Below are 23,438 nucleotides of genomic sequence, written 5' to 3'. Positions count from 1 at the left end.
GCCTTCTTTTTGAAATAACATCATTTAGGATGGTGCTTTGATTCATCGGGGAGAAGAAGTACACAAGATTAAAATATTCATGACGAGCAAGCTGATCGAGGAGTGAAAGTTTAAAGGTTGTCAAGTGAAGTGGAGTTGGAGATGCTGGTTTGACTTCTTCCTTGGATATGATCTCTATTTCCATAGCTGTAGTTTCTTGGCTGTGACTCAACTAGCTGCTGCAGATCAAAGGTGTTCCAAAAGTATTTCCTCACAAAATATCAAATGAAAAAAAATTTAAATCCGCTTTTAACAACAACTAAATCCGCCCAATCAATTCTCAAGACTCAGTTACAGTAGAAATCTTTCTTTTCATTTTCCCCCCATCTACTCAAGAAACCTTTTTTTTTTTAAGTTGCAGTCATATTTCTCTCCTTTTTTTTTCATCTTCTACTTTAGTTTGTTGGCACTTACGAAGTCTTGTTTCAAAATAAATTGCGCTAATCATAGGATGAATAGCACATTAAGGTTGCGCAAAGCACTAAAATTAACACATTAGAGATGAATACCAGTTAGTATTGGAAGGGCAAAATACCTAAATGGCCCTCAAACTTTCATGTTCTTATACTTTTAACCTGCTGTGACTATTAAATGTATTTTTTTTTTGCCCCCTGAATTCTTAAAAGGGTGTTCCTATAGCTCTTTCCCCGATTTGAGGTGTTACGGCTAATGGATAGAGCATCATGCATGAAAGAGAAGTGAATATGGCAGGCTTTTCTTTTGGAATAATAAACAGAATAACCACAAAATTAAGGTGTTTAATTCAATACAAATTTGGCTAATATATCTGGAATCTCTATAACATGAGGAGTTCATATCCTGTTGACATGTTAAAAATTATGACACCTGTTAGACCTTCAAATAAGAAAACAAATGTTGAAATAGTGCTAAGTTGTATCATGAAAATTTAGAATATTTCATGCCAAATTCTTTCTCTATTTTACCTCTTCTCACTCTCAAGAACATTTTGGTAAAATGTGGTAATCAACCCTCGGTCAACAGGGTGGGCAACTAGGGGTGGGAAAAAAACCCGGTCCGATCCGAAACCCGACTAACCCGATCCGATCCGATCCAAAAATAGGATATCCGATCCTATTTTTTTTAGCGGGGCAGACACGGGTCGGGTACTCGCAGAAACGGATACGGATACGGATCAGCAAAATAAAAACCCACGGGTACCCGACCCGCAGGATATATTATCTAAATAGTAAAAAAATAAGGGTTCATTATATAATTTTTAATCCTAAGTGTAAGTAAAGTGGTTCACAACCTCATATTTTAATCTCATATGATCTGTCTCTCCTCATTTTGTCTAAAAAAAGTAAATATTCTTGGTGAAATCTGAACCAAATGAATAAACAAAGAAAAATTTGTGAAACTCTATCATAAAAATTGTTCGTTCCTTTCATCCTTTTTCATTTTATTTTACTTCCATCGATCTTTCCTACAAATTTTTCATCAATTCAATCAAAAATTTGTGTTTGGAGCTCCAATTTTTTGTTAACTAGATACTTAAAACATTTGTGTCTTTCATTTATTTATTTATTTTATTGCAATTGTGTCTCTTAAATTTGTCTCCTTTTATTTTAGTGCAAGAAATTTATTTTTCTTTTTCATCACCTTTAATGCAACAAGGTCTATTCCAACGATGTAAGAAAGTTGGGGAAAATTTTTCAAGATTATTTTGGTTATACTTTCTTCAAAAATTATTAGCTCTGTTTAATTCTTTTCCGGACTTGATTCCACAATCGACTCATTTTGGATGCAATCTTGTACCATAACATCCTTAAGGAAGTTGAAAAAGCTGTCATATACTTATTATCCTTGTGTTTGTTATATTGTAGAAGGATGAAATGCGTGAGAATGGTGATGTATTCAAAATTATCATAAAATTTCGTTTTATCTATTAGATATTATAATTCTAATATGTACTAAATTTATGAAATCGGTTTGATTATTGGATGAAATATGTGAGAATGGTGATGTATGGATTTTGATTATAATATCTCTACCAATGTTAATTGGAAAGCATACTTTTTTTAATTGGAAAACATGTTGATATTAAGTGAAAAATATTTTTTTATTGAAAAATAATTTTTTTTAGGGGCGGGTACCAACGGGTTAGGGTCGCAAAATGGTTGACATGATATTTTAGGGTCGGGTCAGCCAAATCTTGTTAGGGACGGATACCCGACCCGTGCCCACCCCATGGGCAACCGTTCATTGGCGGCAAATAATTGTAGAGATACATAGTTGGATGATTAAAAGATTAAAATAATGTCTTTTCGAAATATATTCCATTAGGTTTATGGCTCAAATCGATAGAAGGCATATGAATATACGTTTCTAAAGAGTCAAGGAGCTAAAAAGATACCAATAATAGGTAAAGAATTAAAAGTATTGGAGGTCCAACTGATTAAGAAGTATTGGAGTTTTTGGTATTGGTGGGTTAAAATAGCTACTACATAGTTTAATCCTTTTCACTAATTTGTCATTAAAATTTGAATTATCCCATAATGAAAAGATAATATGCATAACAATATGCTAAAATACAATATCCTTAAATAAAATTTGTTAGAAGAGTTATTTTATCATTTTTTTTAAAAAAAATTAAACTAGTCAAAAGCTCAATATTGACCCAGAGTACGAAAGTGGGAATCTTTTTTACTACTTTATAAACTTGGAAGATGCCAAATTAACATTAAAATATATTCTAGTGGGGAAAAATAAAATTTGTATTGTCGGGATTCTACCTTAGGGACCAATCAAAACCAAATCAGAAGTTTAAGAATTTAATGGACAGTCTATAAGTCAAGGAACCAAATAGAAGCACTAGCAAAAGTTAAAGGACTATTTGAGTCATTCACCAAATAAAATGCAGAAGGACAAAGGGATGTAACTACCTAGAACTCATAAGAGGATAGTTTGCAAAATAAGAATTTTGAATATTTGAGCGTCACATTCACATGATTGTGTTTCAGATTGAAAAAAGACCAACTAATGACTTTGTCAATCACAATGAACCCATTATACTATCAGTGAGGGACCCTCCTTTATGTTTAGAATTATTGATTTCATGTAATCAAAGATTGGACACAATTGCGCCTTTACGTTAAAAATTTATTGAATTACAAATTCCAATTCTCACCTTTAGAGGAAGCAATGCCGTGATTCTGCCTTGTCATTAGAAGTTGATATTCTTTCAATGAACGATTCCACTAATGAAACGGCGTTGGTCTGCATGCTCCGATGGCTCCACGTGAGATGTGGCTTCCACCAGTCCAGCGGCCAGGCAACGAGAAGAGATGGCGTTGCGAAGCCAGAATGGTTGCCTTAGTCCCGGAACCACTATTTTGTGAGGGAAGCACCTCATGATGACGTGATTATACACAACCTAATGAATGAAAAAGTGCAAAGAAAAAACTTTCAACTTCAGACTGAAGCTGAAATGTTGTAGGATATTCCAAATGTAGCTTGAGATGTAGGGTATTTCATGTTTCACCATGAGCCTTGCTTTATAGTGTCTTTTTTTTTTTTTTTGAGGGATGCTTTATTGGTTCACGACAACCATTGAACTAAATGTCAATTATAACCTAATTATGTTTATCTGTCCAAGCCTGTCCACCAATAATCCATTTAAACGTGTCCATTAATTTTGAATGGATCTAAATTGTATCTAATTAAACTCATTTAATTGGTTGATAGTGGGTTGACTCGACTCACTCATTTATACTTATTCAAAAATAATTATACATTTAAACTCAACTTTTAGTGAGTATTAATAAAATAAATTTGATTAATTTCTTACCAATCTAATAATAATAAAATACCATTATTTCTTGTCAAAAACAATACAAAAAGAAAAAAAATAAGTAGAATTTTAAATGACTCATAAATGGGTAATTGAGTATATCCATATCCATTTATTAAATGGGTATAAATGAGTATACCCATTTATTTAAATGGATATAAATGAGTTAATTTAATTATACCTATGACCGAATTATGACCCATTGAATCATCCATTTTGACACCTCTAAGTTGAACCAATCAATTACTGGTGAAGCTCTTTTTCATTAGTAATAAATTCAGCCCATGCACGTACAAAATTAACCCATAGAAAATAAACAAACAAAACAATATAACAATCAATAACCTTGGCAACGGAAAAGATCAAAATTACAAAGACAGAGGAGACAAAACTTTTATTCTTTAACACACGGCTTTCTCAATATAACAGTAGTGCTTGGACACACGTATACACAATCAATAGAAAAGATCAAAATTACAAAGACAGAGGAGACAAAGCTTTTATTTCTTGAACTCAGGGCTTTCTCAACATATCAGTAGTGCTTGGACACACATAGAGGTATCAAAATGGGTGACTTGGGCCGGTTTGAATTGGTTAAAATGGGTAATGGGTATAAGTGAGTCAACCCATTTATATCCATTTTAATTAGATGGGTATAAATAGATAAGTCAAAAAATAAATTGGGTAATCCAATTACTCATTTATAACCCATTTATTTTAACTTTTTGTAGACTCATTTATTTAAATTCATTTTTGCAAGCTAAGTTATCAATTTATACCACCCTTTGCACCCATCATTGTTTTAAATATTTATTTATAATGTTCAATAAATCTAATTACCAATTTTTTTCATCCGTAATCTATGTCGTAAAATTACATAATAAAATTTGAACTAAGTACTATAAAAGTTAACATAAAAATTTAATTCAAAAATTTTGAACCCCTAGCATTTTTTTCATGTGTAAATTTAAAATTTCATTTTGGAAAGATAGGAAAATAAGATAAAACTTGTCATAAATTGGTAATGCTGAAAAATGAGTAAGTTAACAAACTAAGAGAAAATAAAATGATAAGATAAAACCAACAAATAATAATAATAATAATAATAATAATGAAACAAAAGTAGTTAATATCATGATAAAATGAAGAATCTGAAAAAAAATGGATGGGGAAAGAGAGGAGACTTGGGGGAAGATAATTCTAAATGAATTAATTGGGTTTGGTGAGTTACCCAATAATACCCATTTAATGGGTATTATTGGTAACCCATTTATACCCATATGCAAAAATTTAAGATACCCATATCCATCTATTAATAGGCGAGTATGGGTAAATTTAACTAAATTAGTTTGTTTGCCACCTATAGACACACGTACGTATAGGGCTGGTGGTTCGAACTCGGGTCGAGTTAGAGGTACTAGGTAAATAAAACAAGTCGACTTCGAGCATTGTTTTGTGCTACTTAGTTCGGCAAAAGAGGCTTGGACAATTTTAGTGAACTCAAATCGAGGTGCTGCTAACGTGAGAAAAATCAGATTGCGGGAACTTAGGAGACAATTTGAGTTGGTCCAGATAAAATCCATGGAGTCAGTTAAAGATTTTATTGGTACAATTAAAGAAATTGTCAATGATATGGAGTCCAATGGTGAGAATTTGGAAGATGTTAGAGTTGTTGAAAAAGTTATGAGATCTCTAACTGCCAAATTTCACACCAAGAAGACGGTCCTTGAAGCCACAAAGGACCTTGACTATGTAGTAGTTAAATCAAGATTATTATTAGTTGTTAACTTCTATATTGTTTGTCTTGGTTTCCAAGTCAGTATCCAAATGTATAAAAGATTCCCTTTGTGATTCGGAAGCTAAGTTTTAGGAGACTAAGTGGTCTATATATACCACTACTAGTAGCCTTGTCCGTTGCACCATGAATTGAGAAGAATAAGATCTGATTGGTGCCTCCTAAGCTTTGCTTGTTTTTGTCTCATGTCGTTGCCTTTTTTTCTTTGGTTTTGTTTCCGCTGTCATACTTATTTCTTTGACTGTGAGATTTGTCTTGCTTTGTTTTATCCTGTGGGTCATATTTCTACAAAGTGGTATCAGAGCCCTACACTTTGATCCTGGGGCTTGTTCTTAAAATTGGGGCTTGGGGCTTGTTTGTGAAATTAAAATATGGATCCGCATTATTTACCACGTTGTGGTGTATTTATCTTTGATGGTAAAAACGATTTTGAGATTTGGAGGTCGATGATGAAGGACTTTTTCAAAAATATTAGAGTTTTGAATATTATCCAAAAGGGGTTCATGGAACCTATAGAAGGCACAGAATTATCAAGGGATATAGTTGAACAATTAGAGAGGAATAGACACTTTAAGCTATAAGGCATTATACTATCTCCATACCCAAGTCTAGTTACATGTAGCCAAAAAATTCATACATGTTAAGACAACGAAGGAGGCTTGGAAATTTTTAACAAATTCCTATGGTCATGGTGAAGAAGAAGAAGAAAAAGAAGTTTTTGATGAGGCAAAGAAAGAAGAAATTGTAACAATTGTGGATACACATGAAAATGAAGAAATTGTGATTGAAGAAGAAATTTCACAAGTGGTTGAGAAAGAAAGTGAAATCATTGATCAAATTGAAGATGTGATTGAAGATCATGATGATAGAGAAATTGTTGACCTTTATTGAGGTTGATGAATCTTTTGAAGAGAAAAATCAAGTGATGAAATTGGTTGAAATCAATTGTGAGGTGGACAAATTAATTGAAGATTGTGATACTGCAAAAGTTGATGCAGTTGTCAGTGCTGAAAAACTAAAGGAAAAATATGGTGATGTTGAAAACCTTATTGGTAAAAATTATGATTTTCTGATCTTTGGAGACTTTATTGGTGATATGGATGAATTGAATTGTGGAGTATCTAATAAAGAATTGGTGGATATATTTGAATTTTTTTACAAGAGCAATCAAGAGAAGAAATTGTTTGAGAAGCACAAGTTTCGTCCACCATAGCATGTAAAGATGAAATTAGAATCAATTACAAGTTGGAATTCTATATCATCTATACAGCAATTGAATTTTTCATGGAGATTCAAGCTAGGGATGGCATTGGAGATAACAACATCAAGAGCTTGGTTTAAGGGAGGCAATGAAGGAAATTAAACCAAGTTATTTTAGTATTTAGTTTCCTAATTCCTTTTGGTATCTTATTTGTTTAGTTTCCATATTAGATTAGGAAATCTCAAGTCAATTTCCAAATAAGTTTTGGTTTACGATTATATTTATTTTAGGAAATTTTAGAACCTATAAATACTAAGTAGCTCGAGTATTTATTTTTATTTATATAATATATTAATTATAATTATGAAATGACCAATAAAGGTTTATAATTTAGACAAATCACACGATGTCTTGTATGCTTGGTAAAATTCTTAAATGGTAAAAAAGTAATATTGTAATTGAAGGAGAGCCGTTGCTTCGCTGGTCCGCCCTCTCCTCTTCCTTTCATCTTCATTGAATTGCGGCATTCACAGGTAGAACCCCGAAATTCTTCTCTGTACTTTCAGTTGCCATGTAGTTTAACTAGAATTAGTTAAATTTTCGTGAATGAGTAACAATATAGTAAACCCTAATTTTTTTTTCAGGAAAAAAATTGTAATTGAAGGAGAGCCGTTGAAGTAGAAGTGAAGAGAATGCAAAATACCAGAAGTGCTACATCACATGGTCAAGCAATTGCAACCAGTAAGCATCACTATTAAATATTAACTTTAATTTTTTAATATTTTAATTTATTGTAGTAGTATCTCCTGTTTGTTCATGAATCTCTCTTGTACATGTAGAACCCCAATTCTGAATCAGTTTTTTTTTTTTTTGGAGTGCTTTTTTAGTGCATTTTGCTAAAACTTTTCATCAATATCAAGTTTTGTTAACATTTTGTGAATAATAGTTGTGCTTGGCTAATTATCCAATGTTATAATTGTTAGACCAGTAACATGATTTGCATTTGGACTTTAAACAAGCTATATTTGATGATGGTTCAAAGATAAGATATATTATATCTTAAAGCAGGGGAGAATAGATGTTCATACATTAGCTTTTTATTTTGTTTGGTTAGCAGACCTTTATGTCGTCTTTTTTTTCTTTATTCTTTTTTTGCTTTCGTTTGTTAATCCCTGGCAGCTTGCTATTTGCCCCTTGATGAGTGCAGCATGAATTCAAGTATATCTCTAAGTTGTGGGAGCACTTGTGTGAAGCTTAATACTTTTATTATTCGTCCCAGACATCTTGAGTTATAGGTTTTTAGGTGTATAACCATCAATGCATTAGGAGAATTTTGGGCATTACAGTTTGAACTAATCTAATTATTTGTACCATTGGAAGTAAAAGTTTATTTTTTTTATTTTTGTAATTTTTCATTTCCCGAAGTGTTTGGGATGTATGTCTAGAATCTGGATGCATAATAATTAATTTGAATTTGATTTTAGATGTCAGAATTGACAGATATGGCATACACTACTTAAGTACTTAGCATTTACATTATTAATATAGAAAAGATTAATACATAATTGTATACCTATTTGTACCAGATTAAGCAGGTCAATGAGCTCAATAAACTTCAAATTCTGAAATCTGTTTTCAGAAATTACTAATTTCTAATTCTACAAGCCCCCTCGTTGGGATGTTGAAAATGGATGCCTCTTATCTTCGCGTCACTTTCTAACTCCTCAATTACCCTTTCCTTGTTCTTAATAATTCACCACGCTGAAGCCCAATGATACTCGAGTCCCAGGCATCACTTTACAAACCAAATGAACTAGTGCAGTTGGCCACCAGAGGAGGGAACTGAGCCCCTCCCCAGGCACAAGTCTGGGGCTTGAACCCCTTTTGACAGCATTTCTTCTCTAGTACTTTTTGGACTATGATAAAAGGTTATTTAACTTCCTTTGAGGTTATCAATAAATTAGATAGGCTCATTGCCCTCCTTTTCCTCCAGTATAGGACCATTTGCAATAATGTTGTAGTGATGGACTTACTTTAAAAAAAAAATGGTATGGTATCCTTTTATAATGCATTAATGTCATTACTATGTGAATAAGTAAATATTTCCTAGAACCACCCTTATAGCATTATAGTTATTATTTAATCTCTCTAGCTGATAGGACCAAATTTCAGTACACCAATCTACTTCAAACTATTTATAACTGATGTTTAGTACAATTTCAGCTAACGTTCCTGTTTCCTTAATTGATTACGGTAAAATTACTGCTATAAATTCATGGAGCAAAGGGCCGAGGAGGGATACCATTTTCTCCATTTTTGCACAATTTTCTTTCTTCAACTTGATTGCCCTGCTATGCTATCCATTGAGATTCAGGGCCACTAAATGGGGTTGTGTTGCAAATTATCAGTCATTTCCTAGGAACAACTAGCAAACCAAAGAAAGAAAGAAGGAAAGCATTTGTGGTATAATGATTAAAATAATGTTAGTGTAACACAAGAGAGTCTAGCTAGATTTATGAAATATCATCCATATTCAGTTTGGAATCTTTTTGCTTTTTTCTAATTATAAAATGAGGTATAAATCTAGACTTGATCGTGTAAAGAATATTTTAAAACTACAATATTTGCATACTTATAATCAATTTTCTCAACAATTTATCGAGCCATGTGATTGTAGGTAGAAAGAAGATTTAATTAGGCAATTCAATGAACATAATAACATACAATAAATAATTTTCTTCTTTTTCCACAAAATTCAGGGTCTTCCCACTTAAATTAATTACATGCATGATGATTTTGAGTAGAAAACGAAAATCAGTATTCCAATTTATTTTATCCAAAAGATTAAAAAAATAATTATTCTATAGTAAAAATCATATCTTTTAATTTGAACATCCCAAGAACCTTGGGGTCTTTCCTTGTAAACTATGTAGAAGGTGGTTTCGTTAACTCGACTACTTTAATGGTTAATTTGATTAGTTGGACTGAAATAGGAGGCAAAGTTAGAAGAAATAAACATGAGACGGTAAACTGCAACTTTAGCCAAACTCCAAAATGAGTTTCTATAATTAACCCTTCTTTTAAAACTGTTCTTTTCACTCCAAGTCTCCAATAGTTCACAAAAACTAATTAATTTTTTCTTTATATGCAAAATTGTGCCTTTTTTTTTTCTCAAGAAGTATATACATTTCGTTCAAGGCAATGCATGTTACAGAATCGAATAACTAGTAATCATGAAAGAATTAAAAGGGAGTGTCAAACTTATAAATAGCAGACAATCTTTGGACTATCCATTACACACGATATTTGTACTAATTTTTGTAAAAAATGAAATTACTACAAACACATAAAAAAAACATTACATGTAAGAATTATTATAAATGCCTTTCATAATAAATAGCCTACAGTTGTGCCCATATTCAAAAACTTTCCCCTCAGTAATTTTTTCCCCTTCAATGTTTATCCCAAACAACTTAAATGAACAGCTTGTTATTTGATTTTCGCACGCTTAATTTTTTAACATCTTATGTGTATAATAAGTAGTATTTAGGAAGCAATCAACTCTCAATTTCAGACGGACCAACACTTTTGTATGGGATGAATTCCTTGATTTGTTTGCCAGCTTCATTCTTTTCTTCTCTCCCAGTACATGAATAGGGGCTTTTATTTCCTTGTTCTCTTTTTCAGTTTGGGCAGCATGGGAAAAGTTAGAATCAACCAAATACCTCTAGATATTTTAAATGAGTTAGACAGTTCCAAGTGCCAAGAGTTTACTATCAGGATTTTTGAGGCCTACCTAAGACATGAACTTTTTTTTATTTATTTCTACTTGTATTAATATGATATATGCAATGTAAATTGATAGAGAGACAATCCTATAAGTTACAGGTGTAGACACTGTTAGTTACCCAAAAAATCATTAATGACAAAAAAGTCATTCCATGTTTAATAGTGGGAAATTAAAAAAGCAAGCATTGAAGTGTGAGATTTTCAAATAATTAAAAAAAAGGACTTATAAAGGTTGTCATTTGGTCTGAATTATGTGACGAAAATAAAGAGTGAAACATTGGCAAGCGAATACAATAATGACTGCCAGTTCCAAGTCATGTCTTAACTTATAAAGTACTAAAAGATTCCCTAATCACAAAAACTAAGACAAGCCACACTTTTTGCCTTTTCTAAAATTCATTATTGTTTTTGAAAATAAGGTAGGAGTTCATAAACTTAAAGAGGTGAATTTGGAACGGTATAAATTAATGAAGTTGATAAATAAGGTAAGAACTAAATAAAAATTTTAAGCATTTTCTTTTAGGATTTCCTAGTGAGACATTTTTTCTCCCCTAGACTTTTTTTATTGAGAGTTTTTTTTTTCTCCTAGAGTTTCTAGTGAGAATTTTCTTTTAGTTTATTTTTTTTGTCAAATCTTAGCTTTTTTAAATCTGTTTGTCAAATTTGAAATTTTTAAGATCTATCTTAACAAATGAGTTTGAAGCAGTTAAATAGCAAATCTAACAGGCGAGGACATGCACATATATTCTTTGGCTTAAAGGAATTGATATCATATGAATAGATTGGAGATTTATAATATGATACATGCACATATATTCTTTGGGCTTAAAGGAATTGATATCATTTGAATAGGTTGGAGATTCATAATATGATATTGTTATTTGAATTCTCAGATCTTGTATATATGTAAATTCTTCAAATTTGTTATCTCTATGATATATTTGGTGTATCGTTCAACTGTGCAGATCTTATGAATGAAATTGTGAATTTTCTCAAAAAAAAAAAATTAAGAACAAATCAACCATGATTACCATAAGGATCATGATTCATGATTTTTGATGTATTGTATTCACCCAATAAGTCAATTTAAGTTAGTTTCTCGAGACTAACTGCTATTTATTTCCACCAAGACTTACTACTAAGGATGCCCTAATCATGAAAAACAGAACTAGTTAAACGGTTTTTTATTCATCCCTTATTGTTGTCGAAACAAGGTAGAAGTTCATATAATTGTAGAGAGGAATTCGAAATAGAAATTCGAATCCTATCTCTACGTGTCTATTGTATCCTTAAAACATTAAGAGGTTACTTTTATTAAGAATAGAAAAATCCTTTTACATGTTTCTATTGTATAGTCTAAGATTTTTTTAGTATAATTTTTCTATTTTAATTAAATATACTTGGGTCCTATTATTCCAAAAGTTAAATTCACATGTTTGTTTGATTTAAAGTTTACAAATTATCATTCTTTCAAGCAAGACTTTCCTTGTAACCATTCACTAGCAAGTGTAAAGGCTTTTCCCTTAGTATAGAATAGAAGTAGATATAGAATAGATATTATTGTGTCGATCAAAACAAAAAAATGGGCAAACATTCCTTACTTTACTGGAATTAGCATAAGGTGAAAAATGCTTCTTTTTGTTTTTTTTTTTTTAGTTTGGGTTTTACCCAAAAAGAAGAAAGATGTAGAATTTTAACTTTTGAAGGGACATAAGTTCATTTTCCTTCATTTTCTGTTTTCCCTTTTTATAAACAACTTTTTTTTAAATTTTCTTTTTATGCATACCTTTCCTTTTTGCTTTTTCTCTCACCGACTCTCCATTTTCATCTCAATTTCCAAAAGTTTCTATTTCCTTTTCTTGGCGACTTAATTCTCTCTCACAATTATGATATATTGATATTTCTACTGTTAAATTGTACTTCTGTTGTATGCTTATATAGCTTGAATATTTTTTCCTATGGTATATGTGGTGCATGAGTTGTAAATTTTTTTTTATGTTATTAAAACTTAAAGAACAGGAAAAACTATATGTATTAATTGTTGCATAAGGGCGGGGTATAATTTGGAATTGGGATGGGTTTAATGTGGTTATGTATTGTTATTGTAATTTTTTTCAGAATTTGGTGTACGTGTAGAAACCAAGTTTATTTGTATAATACAATGATGTACTTGAATAAAATTTAAATGCACAACAAAGGTACATCAAATTATGTAACGTATACAAGTGCATGAAATCTCAACCAACCGATACCTCACCCTAGATCACTAATAGACAAAAAATATATATTTTTTATCCGGTAATGTATTCTTGAATGCACCTAAAGAAGCTAAATTTGGTCCCGCAAATACGTCCAACAATAAATTCTTGGATACATCTTTCCTACAATATCAGGAACCAAATTGGTTTTAGACGCATTCAAAAAAATAACATATGTAATGGATCATACCTGTAAATTCGACCAATTAAATGGAGTTTGAAAGGAAAACAATTCATCAAAGTCATTGGAATAACATAACTGACTCTTTTGTGTCGATATAGAATTGCAGACACAGAAAGACCTCTATCAGCCATCATGCCAAAGGTAATCCTTCTTGGATACATCCTTATCTGCGCAGAAGATCTAAAGAATGCAAAAGAATTGTATTAAAACTTTATTCGGGCGATCATAGAGATAGAGTGCATTACGTCAAGAAAGAAGGACGTTGTTGTTACCTGTTTTAATTTCAAAGTCAGATAGGAATTGTAAAGACAATGTGGTTTATATGGTATCTTCATGATTAATTCATAATTCTTTTTTTGCTTGTAAGGGTTGTTGGCCATGTTTTGTTTACACCAAGATTAGAACTGTTAATCGAGTCGAGTTGAGTCGAGTATTTGGCTGTCGAGCTCGACTCGAGCTTAATTCGAGCCGAGCTCGACTCGAGTTCGTTAGGCAAATGAGTTTTAAAATGTGTTCAAACTCGACTTGTCAAATGTACATGTGACTCGAGCTTGACGCGTTTATCACAAACGAGTTGAAGTTGTACGAGCTCGAGTTCGAGCTCGTGCAAATTAATCTCAATAAAAATATATAATTTTCAATTTTTATACTTTTGACTTCTAAAATGACAAATATGCCCTTTATTAACGAGTTCTAACGAGTTACTCAAATATCAAACGAGCCAAGCTTACTCGGCCCGTTAACTAAACGAGCACATTTCTAGCTCGAGCTAGGCTCATTTACCGCAACTAACGAGTCAAGCTCGAGCCTTATCGAGCCGAGCTCTAACGAGCTTTCGAGCTACTCGTGAAATTTAACAGCTCTAACCAAGATGCAGCTGCAATAAATGACCACCTAGGCATGCACGGTCTTGCGCCTGATTTTTTGTTATTGTATTTATCATTCGCTCGTCTACAAAAAATAAACCTTATTTATTATTTTAGGAGTTTGACTATATTAAAATGAATGTATTTTGTATTGTTTTTAGAGCTTGGCTAATTACTCGCGTGTTAGTCTTTTCTGGCAATAGTGAAATATTAATTTGAAAAAGATATTTAAATTTAAGGATGAAATATGTATATGTGTGTACATAGATACTTTCAGTGGATACCATTACAAAAATCCCTTGTTTTTAAGGTGTTTGATTAATTGTGTTTGAGTACCTTCATATCGGCCTTTGGTTATATGGTCGATTTCATTGCCAAATACCAAACTATCAGGATATTTGAGGCCTATTCAAGACATGAACCTTTTTTTTTAAAATACTACTTGTATGAATATGATATATGCGATGTAAATTGATAGAGAGACAAATCCTATGAGGTGTAGGTGTAGGCACTGTTAGTTATCCAAAATATCATTAATAACGAAAGAGTCATTCTTTATTTAATAGTGGGATAATTAAAAATAGCAAGCATTGAAGTGAGATTTCAAATTTAAAAAAAAATGGACTTAAAAAGCTTGTCTGAATTATATGACGAAAATAAAGAGTGAAATAGCGGCAAAGCAAAGTATGTTGAATTGGGGGAAACAAAAGTTATGTTGAATCGGAAACGTTCATTTTATTTATATATTTTGATAAAAACTTGAAATAATTTTATTAATCACTACACGACATAGCTTGCTTTTTACGCATGAATTACAAATACCGCCTTCCTTCCTTCGGCAAGTCAAATATTCTGAGGTTAGGGACACTGGATACCATGTCCGCATCAAGCCTGCTGATGAAATATTCTGGCATGTCCACAAGCTCAAGCCTATCGAGAGTAGATATGTGCTTCAGCTCTTCCGGCAACTTGTTTAATCTGCGGCAGTCCTTGATTCTCAGGCAGCGGAGCTGTGGCAGTGCACCTTTGTCCACCTTCATTTCATACAAAGCATATAGGTCATTGAGCACAAGGAATTTCAATTGGTGAAACCCATGCCTAGAAATGACCATACGGTGTGGTTCCCCCCATGCATCTTCCAGTTTGAGGAACGACAGTTGTCCCAACTTCTCCAGTACTGGCATTGGGTCATCCTCGAGTTCTGTGTATTTCAAAGACAAGCGAGAGAGATTTGGAGGGAAATCAGGAGGCAGCATTCTCAAATGCAGCCCGGATAGCTTGAGCTGTGTTACATGATGGAGCTTAGAAAATCCAGCTAGAGATTGTGGCCGCGCGAGTGACTCGTCTCTTAAATAACAATAAAGATGTAACGTCTTTAGGCTTCCAACCTCAGATAAATGCACGCACAGTTTGTCTATCTCTGACCTATCATCCACTATAATCTCCAGTTTCTGAAGACTTGTCAAAGTTATCATGTTATTGTGCATAATGTCATCAAACCATATGCCTGACAGAGTCTGGAGATTTCTCAATCCTTCAATCTTAAGAGGCTCATCACATTCCATACGAGACGCATATAGATGCCGTAAACTTTCAAGCTTCCAAATGAAATCAGAAACTATCACTTGCTCTAAGTTCCGTATGTCAAGAGTTTGTAGGTATCGCAAGCAACCGACGGAATGAGGGAGCCTTCTAATGTGTGTGCCTCTTAAATTGAGGTACCTTAGAAGCCTAACTTTACCAATTTCTTTTGGCAAATTAGAGTACATCCTAAGATCCTCGAGGTCTAGTATCCTGAGCTTTCTGAAACTTTTGAAGATAAGACTAATGTTTTTCCTGTAATCGTGGACATTGAAAAAAAGTAGAGACCGGAGAGGAGGGGTTGAAGACCCAAAATAATTTTTATCTCCAGGGAGAATATGAATAGCAAGGTACCTGGATTTGGCTGATATTTTATCATCTCTGGTGTCATGGATCTGAAAAAAATTTTCATCCTCTGCCTTTCTGATTGCAAGCTCTCGCAATAAATCATGGACTCTACAGCTTTTAATCCTCTCATCAACAGTCATTTTCGCCACCTGGACCATATTTTTGCTACAAAGTTGTTCCACATCATCATATGCTGCAGTTTCCTCCAAATTTTTTGCATCTCTTTTCTGCATTATTCCCTCTGCAACCCACATATGGATCAACTTGCGCACAGAAATCACGGAGTCTTCGGGGAACAAACCCAAATACAAAAAGCAATATTTCAGATTGGGAGGAAGGTCTGCATAACTTAATTCCAGAATTGCTGATACCCCACTCTGGCTTCTTGATAGGTATGTGCTGAAATTGTTGAGAATTTTCTCCCATTCACTCTTCAACTTTTTCTTTGCCAGCAGCAGGCCACCTACAACCGTGATGGCCAGCGGCAGACCACCACATCTTCTGGTAATCTCTCTGCCCACTTCTTCCAAATCGGGAGGACACCCAGCATTATCCCCATGGCCTAAGGCCTTTCTGAGGAACAACTGCCAACTGTCTTCCAGCCCCAAAGTTTTCAACTCATACGGGTGTCTATAAGCATCTGCGTGTTGGGCAACATCCCGATCGCGACTTGTAAGCAGCAATCTACTTGATGTGCCAACATCAGGAAAGGCCCTCCTGGATAGACAATCCCACGCTTCTTCCTTCCACACATCATCAAGTACCACAAGATAACATTTGTCTTGTAGATCTTGATAGAGCCTTTCTTCCAACTCTTCCTCTTCCATCTTTTCCAACATTTCAGATAGCATGTCATCCTTTGTATCCTTTGGATTTAATTGCTTTATGATTGATCTCAGTATCTTTTTGTGATCGTAGCTTGAAGAGACACATACCCAAGCACGGCAGTTGAATCTCTCCCTGACGACAGCATGGTTATAAACTTTTTTGGCTAGAGTTGTCTTACCAGCACCTCCCATGCCAATGATTGAAACCACACGGCGGTTTCTGTCCTCTTTCAAAAGTTCTGCCACCAGGGATTTTGTTATCTTCTCGAAGCCCACAATATCCTTGTCCTCACTAATTGGAGAGGACCGTCGGAGCCGTTGAAGCTCTTCTCCATGTGTACTCGTTCCCACTCCAAGATTTTTTATACCGTATTTTTCACGGCTATCATCTATGTCATTGACCCTCATCTGTAAGGACTCAATCTCTTTACCTATCTTGTAGAGGTTCACAATTTTCAAGGGATAATACGTCAATTTGGTGACGAGTCCCTTGTCCTTTGTGAAGAACTCAACTTTGCTGGCAAAGATCTCAATGATATCCTCCGCATCGTAGGCAGCAGCTCTGATTTCAGAAACCCAGTTGCGGATCCTCGCATCTTCAACTTGCCTCTGATCAGCATCTTTCAGGAAACACCGCATCCGGACCAGATCATTTTGCAGCCTCTCAACTTGTGGTCGAACGCCTTTCAGGAAAATAATTTTTTGAATCAGCAGATCGCTAGTTCTCTCAATAACAAGAGAGATAACAGGGTCAGCCATCCTGGTAAAGTGAGCTTTGCTTTCAACAACTAGTAAAGGAGGAGAAGATATTGCCTGTTATGTCATATGTGCAGCTGCAAAACTTCTAATCTCTGTTGTTTTAAACTGATCTCAGAAGAGAGGCTCGTTTCACATAGTAGTTCGATTCACATAGTAGGGAGGACGTCTGGGATCCCTCCAAAAAGTTAATTATATTAATAAAAAAAAAAAAAAAAAGGTGCTGCTGGTGGGATGTTTTGGGATGGTGGAATGGATGAAGAATAATTAAATACGAAGAAGAATTAAATAAAGGAAATCAAATAAAGCATACGAAGGATGAAGAATGAACTAACTAGTGTTTAATAGTTAAATTTCTCATGTACTAATTCACAGTTACAAGTATTTTCCTTTTTTTTTTTCAAAACTAAAGTTACAAATGATTTGAAAAGAAGAGTTTTTTTTTGTTTGTTTGAAGAAACATTTAAGTGGAATCGTAAATTCGTGATGGATTCAAGGTGCGGTTGAGGTGGATATTTGAACGTTTTAGATGCACAGAAAGCGGACGGCCTAAGTGAACATCAAACGGTGGATATTTTGCTGTTTTTGTGTGTATAATTAGTTTTTAAAATTTAAAGTTGTCTAAATTTTTAATTCAATAACACCTTACTACCTGAATTTTTAAGTGCAAAAAAAGCTTCCAAAGAGAACAATTGCAAAATTGGACCGGAAGAAGACTCCCAAAAGCAGAAAAGAAAAACAAAACCGCCCTCCTTCAACTTGTGTGGTCCACGAAATTATTGGCTGTGATCCATTACGTCCAAATTGGACGGAATTGATACCGATTTTCCGTTTTGGCATGCTTCGGGTTTTGGGTTGCATTCTTCTCAAAATCACGGCCTTGATTGCTGTGTTTGTGTGTCGGCAGAAATTTATTGGCTGGTAGTAAGTGCCCATGGTTTTGGATGCTACAGTAAAGTCTTGGTCCTTGGTATGAACAGGCAACAATCAATCAATTTTCCACAACCAAGACACCTTTATGGATCCACGGTTTTGGATCCACGAAGACAAACAGCAAGGGACGATGACGTTTGCCTGTTCACGGATGCTGCGATATCAGCAAGGATGATAAGGACGGGACAAGGAATTGTTGCAAGAAAGTGGAACGGAATGATTATGAAAGCAAAGGCAATAGTCAATCAATATAAGGGGGAACCAATGAAAGAAGAAGCTTTGGCAATTAGAAATGCAATGCTGATGGCTAAGCAGGTAGGATGGACTAAAATTAAAATCCATTCCGATAGCAAATCAGTTTTAGACCAGATACATAGAGGCAATGAGTATGATGTTAACATTGCAACTATTCTGGAAGATGTGAAGGATTTGACAACACATTTTGAAAGGTGTAGTTTTGTGTTTATACCTAGAACAGAGAATGAAATCAGCCATGCTCTAGCTAAGTTTGCTGTACAGCTAGTGGATGATATTCAATGGGAACAAGACTTCCCAGTTTGGCTGATGGATTTAGTGAGGAAGCAAATGAGGGTAGTAGCCCCTTTTTGTAATTAATTCTTGTATTATCAAGGGTTTATCATATATATATAACGGTTAACGTTTGTGGAAAAAAAAAGTAATAAGGTAAATTCTAGGTCTTTGGTATGGTGGACACCTCTATAGTCTATTATCAAAATTGTACAAGTGGTGTGGAAATTAATAAAATATAGAAGAAGAAGTCAGATTAAACCTTGTCAATTAATACAGCAAAAAACTCAACAATAGGCCGCCGGGTGAAAAGTAAAGAAGAGTACTAGTTGTTCAATATAATATGATGCACCGTAGGGGCATCAAAAGCGTCTAAGATGGAATTGAGGGATTCTTCTTGACACATTATTAGAGAGACTTCACCAGATGAAAAATATTAGTTTTACTCCGTGTGGGCATTATCAAGAATGAATAACGAGATGAATTAACTCAATTTTCTCTAACTTCCAACACGATCCTGAGTTCTCCGCGAGCTTTCATTGTAAAACTCTAATTTAATATCAATTTCAAGTTCGAGCTTAATTGAGTTCGAGAAAAAATAATAATAAGTGATTATTATTTTATTTATTAAAATAATAATAAAATAGTCATTTATAACAAGTCATTGGTAAATTAATAGGCATTTATAAAATAAGAATAAAATAGTCATTTATAACATCAATTTGTTAAAATATATTCATTAATAACTTCGAGTTTCCATGTTTTATGTTACCTAGGAAGTTTTAGAAAATAACATCAACTTTAACTTGATAGTCATTTATAGTCATGGTCAAATTAGTTTACAAATTAGATTATATTATAGGGAAATAGTAGAGTCAATGTAGTTGTTAGAATAAAATGTCATTATAGTAATAGAAGTAAATAACCCTAAATTATCATATGATCTAATGGACCAAACGAACTATTTATGAAATGAGAGGTGGTTACTTATCTTCGGATGAGTAATCTTGTTGTCAAACGTTTGGTTAGTTTTACATTAGATGCTTAGTTTAACAACAAAAAACCCAAATTCCTTGTGTTTTGTCAGGAATAGGATGAGATGTATTTACTTACTTATAGACCAAAGTTGCTTTTTGGCAGATCTACTATTAATTCTATCAATAATAGGGGTAAATTAGTCCAAAAAAGTAAAGTTTAATTGTCATGGCCAAAGTATTCCAACGAGCGGGTTTCAGAGAAAACATAATATTATTTATTTCTTTAACATGGGTAAATGCATAAAAAGTTTAGTTTTGTTAGTTGTATGACCACATCGGTCCAAAACCATGGTATATGATTAACATAGATTAGTCCAAAACTTAATTTTTTTCATTCATTTTTTATTACATATATTAATATTAAATTTACAAAAAACATATAGATTTAATGAAAAGGTTATCATTTATAGGATTGCAAAACAAGTTGAATCGTCTCAATTTTCTCGACTTCCAACACGATCCCGAGCTCCACGAGTTTTCATTATAAAACTCAAGTTCAATATTGATCTAGAGTTCGAGCCTAGTTGAGTCGAGAAAAATAATAACAAATAGTTATTATTTTATTTGTTAAACTGAGAATAAAATAGTCATTTACAACATAAATGAATTGTCATTTATAAAAGAAGAATAAAATAGTCATTTATAACATCAATTTGTTAAAATATATTCATTTATAAGTTCAAGTTTGAATGTTTTGTGTTATCTAGGAAGTTTTAGAAAATAATATCAACTTTGGCTTGATAGCCATTTATAGTCATGGCAAAATTAGTTCACAAATTAGATTATGTTATAGGGAAATAGTAGACTTGATGCACTTGTTAGGATAAAATGTCATTATAGTAAAAGAAGTAAATAACTCCAAATTATCATATGATCCAATGGACCAAACGAACTCTTCATGAAATGAGAGGCGGTTTCTTATCTTCGGATGAGTAATCTTGTTGTCAAATGTTTCGTTGATTTTATGTTAGATGTTTAGTTTAACAAAAAAACTAGGTTCCTTGCGTTTCGTCACGAATAGGATGAGATGAAATTACTTACTTATAGACCAAAATTTCTTTTTGACAGATCTACTTTTAATTCTATCAATAATAGGGGTAAATTAGTCCAAAAAATAAATTTTAATTGTCATGGCCAAAGTATTCCAACACATAAATTTTGTATTCGCAGGAGTGGGTTTTAGAGAAAACATTATTTATTTCTTTAACATGGGTAAATAGATAAAAAAAATTTAGTTTTGCTAATTGTATGACCATATTGATCCAAAATCATGGTATCTGATTAACTTAGATTAGTCCAAACTTAATTTTTTTTCCAATCACTTTTTGATTACATATATTAATATTAAATTTACAAAAAACATATAGATTTAATGAAAATGTTATCATTTATAGGATTGCAAAACGAGTTGAATCGACTCGATTTTCTTAACTTTCAGCATGATCCCGAACTCCACAAGCTTTCATTTTAAAACTCGAGTTATCTCGAGTTCGAGCCTAGTTAAACTCGAAAAAAATAATAACAAGTGGTCATTATTTTATTTGTTAAAATAAGAATAAAATAATCATTTACAATATAAATGAATAGTCATTGGTAAACAAGTCATTTATAGTCATTGGTAAAATGTTAATTGTATCACGATATCAGTCCAAAATCATGGTATATGATTAACTTAGATTAGTCCAAAACTTAATTTTTTTTAGTTATAGCAAATAAAGCCAAAATTCTATTATTTTATTAATATGTAGTTAACATAGTTTGTATAGTTATTTGAATAAATTATTATATAGAAGATATTGTATTAATGTTTGTAGATTGTAATAAAAGTAATATAAGGGACACAAATTGATGAAATGGACGGAATCGAAACGTGTACAATTGACTAGGGGAAATATTTTTTGCAAATGTATGGGCTTGTTTTCTACTTCTAAGTTCAAACTAGGAATAAATTTCACAATTGCCACACTTTCACTTCCCACCAGATGCCAATGTGCGGTGGGATCCCAAATTTTGAAACATCAATTAATCTCCTATAGGCTTTGTGCTTGGTGTTTATTCCTTTCCAATGCTAGGGCCGCCATTCCTATAGTCAAAGTCCATGCATTAGACTGTTGCCATCATTCGTTCCCCTGCCTACCTTCGCTTGCTGATCTTGAGGGTCAAAATGGAAACCACAGAACTTTTGACTTGAGTTATTTATGTTGCCAGTTGCAAAACCATAGAACTATCTTCCATTTTTATTCTACAGAACAAAAGATTCACATTATTATATACCATTCATGTCCTGCCAGAATTTGTATTCAATATTCACATCCCTTTTATTAGATTTCATTTCCGTGTAGTAAGACTTAGTACTTCAACTTCACTTGATAAACGAATTCAATAATATAAACACGCCACTTTTAAACTTCGCTTCTTCCACAAAATTCATAATTAAATTAATTATACAAAAATATAATACATGTCATTCCTTTTTTTCCCTTTCAAAAATAATATAATTAAATTAAATCTTTAAACTCAGTCCTACCAAAGAAAAAGAATGGAGTAGCAGGAAAAAACATTGAATTGAGCCCGGCTTCGGAATTAGTAATAGGATTTAAAAGTCTGAAAAAAGGCCTCTATGTTAATTATCCACAATTTTCTCCCACTACCGTACTTGCAATAAAAGTCATAAGTGGACAAAAACAGTTTACTATTTCATCTGGACGCAAACTCATTGGCAATTTGGTTAGTTAATTTCTTCCAATGCTTTCTCCCTTATAATTTCTTCCTATTCTTTCTTCCAAATTTACATATATGAAAATTATGTCCTTATAAAGTTTTTATTGTCTGTCACATTCTTATATTAATATTTTAAATTATTATTATGATGTCAAATCCATGTCCTTAATGGAACAAATAGTCAAATAATGACCCAAAACTTAGTGAAAATAATTAAACAAAAAAATTAGTTGCATAAAAAGTGACTTTTTTGTAGTTCGTAAAAATTAATCAAACAAAAAGGTGCATATCCCGCCATATAATGCAAGACCTGGAGACAACATTTTCCTCTAACATTAGTGATTTATCTAACTATTTAAAAGACATAAACATGGTCTTTATCAAAATTTAATAAATATTACTTACCTTCTTTTCAACTTTGGGAGGTTTTCTTCGTTGGTTTTCTGCTACTTTTCTTCCATATGCATTGTGGTGCATCCTTTCCTAGCGCTATTTGATGTTTACAATTAGAGGTTTTCTTTGTTGATTTTCTACTTTTCTTCCATACGCATTGTGGTGGATCCTTTCCTGGTGTTCTTGAAGAATTTGTATTATAGGTTTAAAGTAATGTCATTTATTATTTCCAACAACCTTTTCAATTCATTGAATTTTTTATAACTTATTTCCAAACGCTTCAGTTGCTGCTGGTGAAAGCATTGAATGCAACTTGGACAAAAAACTTTGGAACCAATCCTCGGACAATCGAATTATGGTACAACTAGAAT

General features: G+C 32.9%; 2 protein-coding genes across 2 annotated transcripts; one reads left to right on the top strand and one right to left on the bottom strand.

The window, feature by feature from the left end:
* Positions 1–14,653: 14,653 nt before the first annotated feature.
* LOC113738432 (putative disease resistance RPP13-like protein 3) lies at positions 14,654–17,690 on the bottom strand. The gene has a single exon (XM_072047679.1). It carries the CDS (start codon positions 17,456–17,458, stop codon positions 14,756–14,758), a length of 2,703 nt encoding a protein of 900 aa, XP_071903780.1. The 5' UTR covers positions 17,459–17,690; the 3' UTR covers positions 14,654–14,755.
* A 737-nt stretch (positions 17,691–18,427) lies between these two features.
* LOC140005470 (uncharacterized) lies at positions 18,428–19,003 on the top strand. Its single transcript, XM_072046468.1, has one exon. It carries the CDS (start codon positions 18,428–18,430, stop codon positions 19,001–19,003), a length of 576 nt encoding a protein of 191 aa, XP_071902569.1.
* Positions 19,004–23,438: the final 4,435 nt, after the last annotated feature.

Source organism: Coffea arabica, chromosome 4e, assembly GCF_036785885.1.
Source record: "Coffea arabica cultivar ET-39 chromosome 4e, Coffea Arabica ET-39 HiFi, whole genome shotgun sequence".
NCBI lineage: Eukaryota > Viridiplantae > Streptophyta > Magnoliopsida > Gentianales > Rubiaceae > Coffea > Coffea arabica.
Note: the sequence above shows the minus strand (reverse complement) of the source record. Positions and strands in the feature narration are given on the sequence as shown.

Bases quoted from the DNA above. Each gene is read 5' to 3' on its own strand.
- LOC113738432 (XM_072047679.1), bottom strand. From the start codon at position 17,458: ATGGCTGACCCTGTTATCTCTCTTGTTATTGAGAGAACTAGCGATCTG.
- LOC140005470 (XM_072046468.1), top strand. From the start codon at position 18,428: ATGAACAGGCAACAATCAATCAATTTTCCACAACCAAGACACCTTTAT.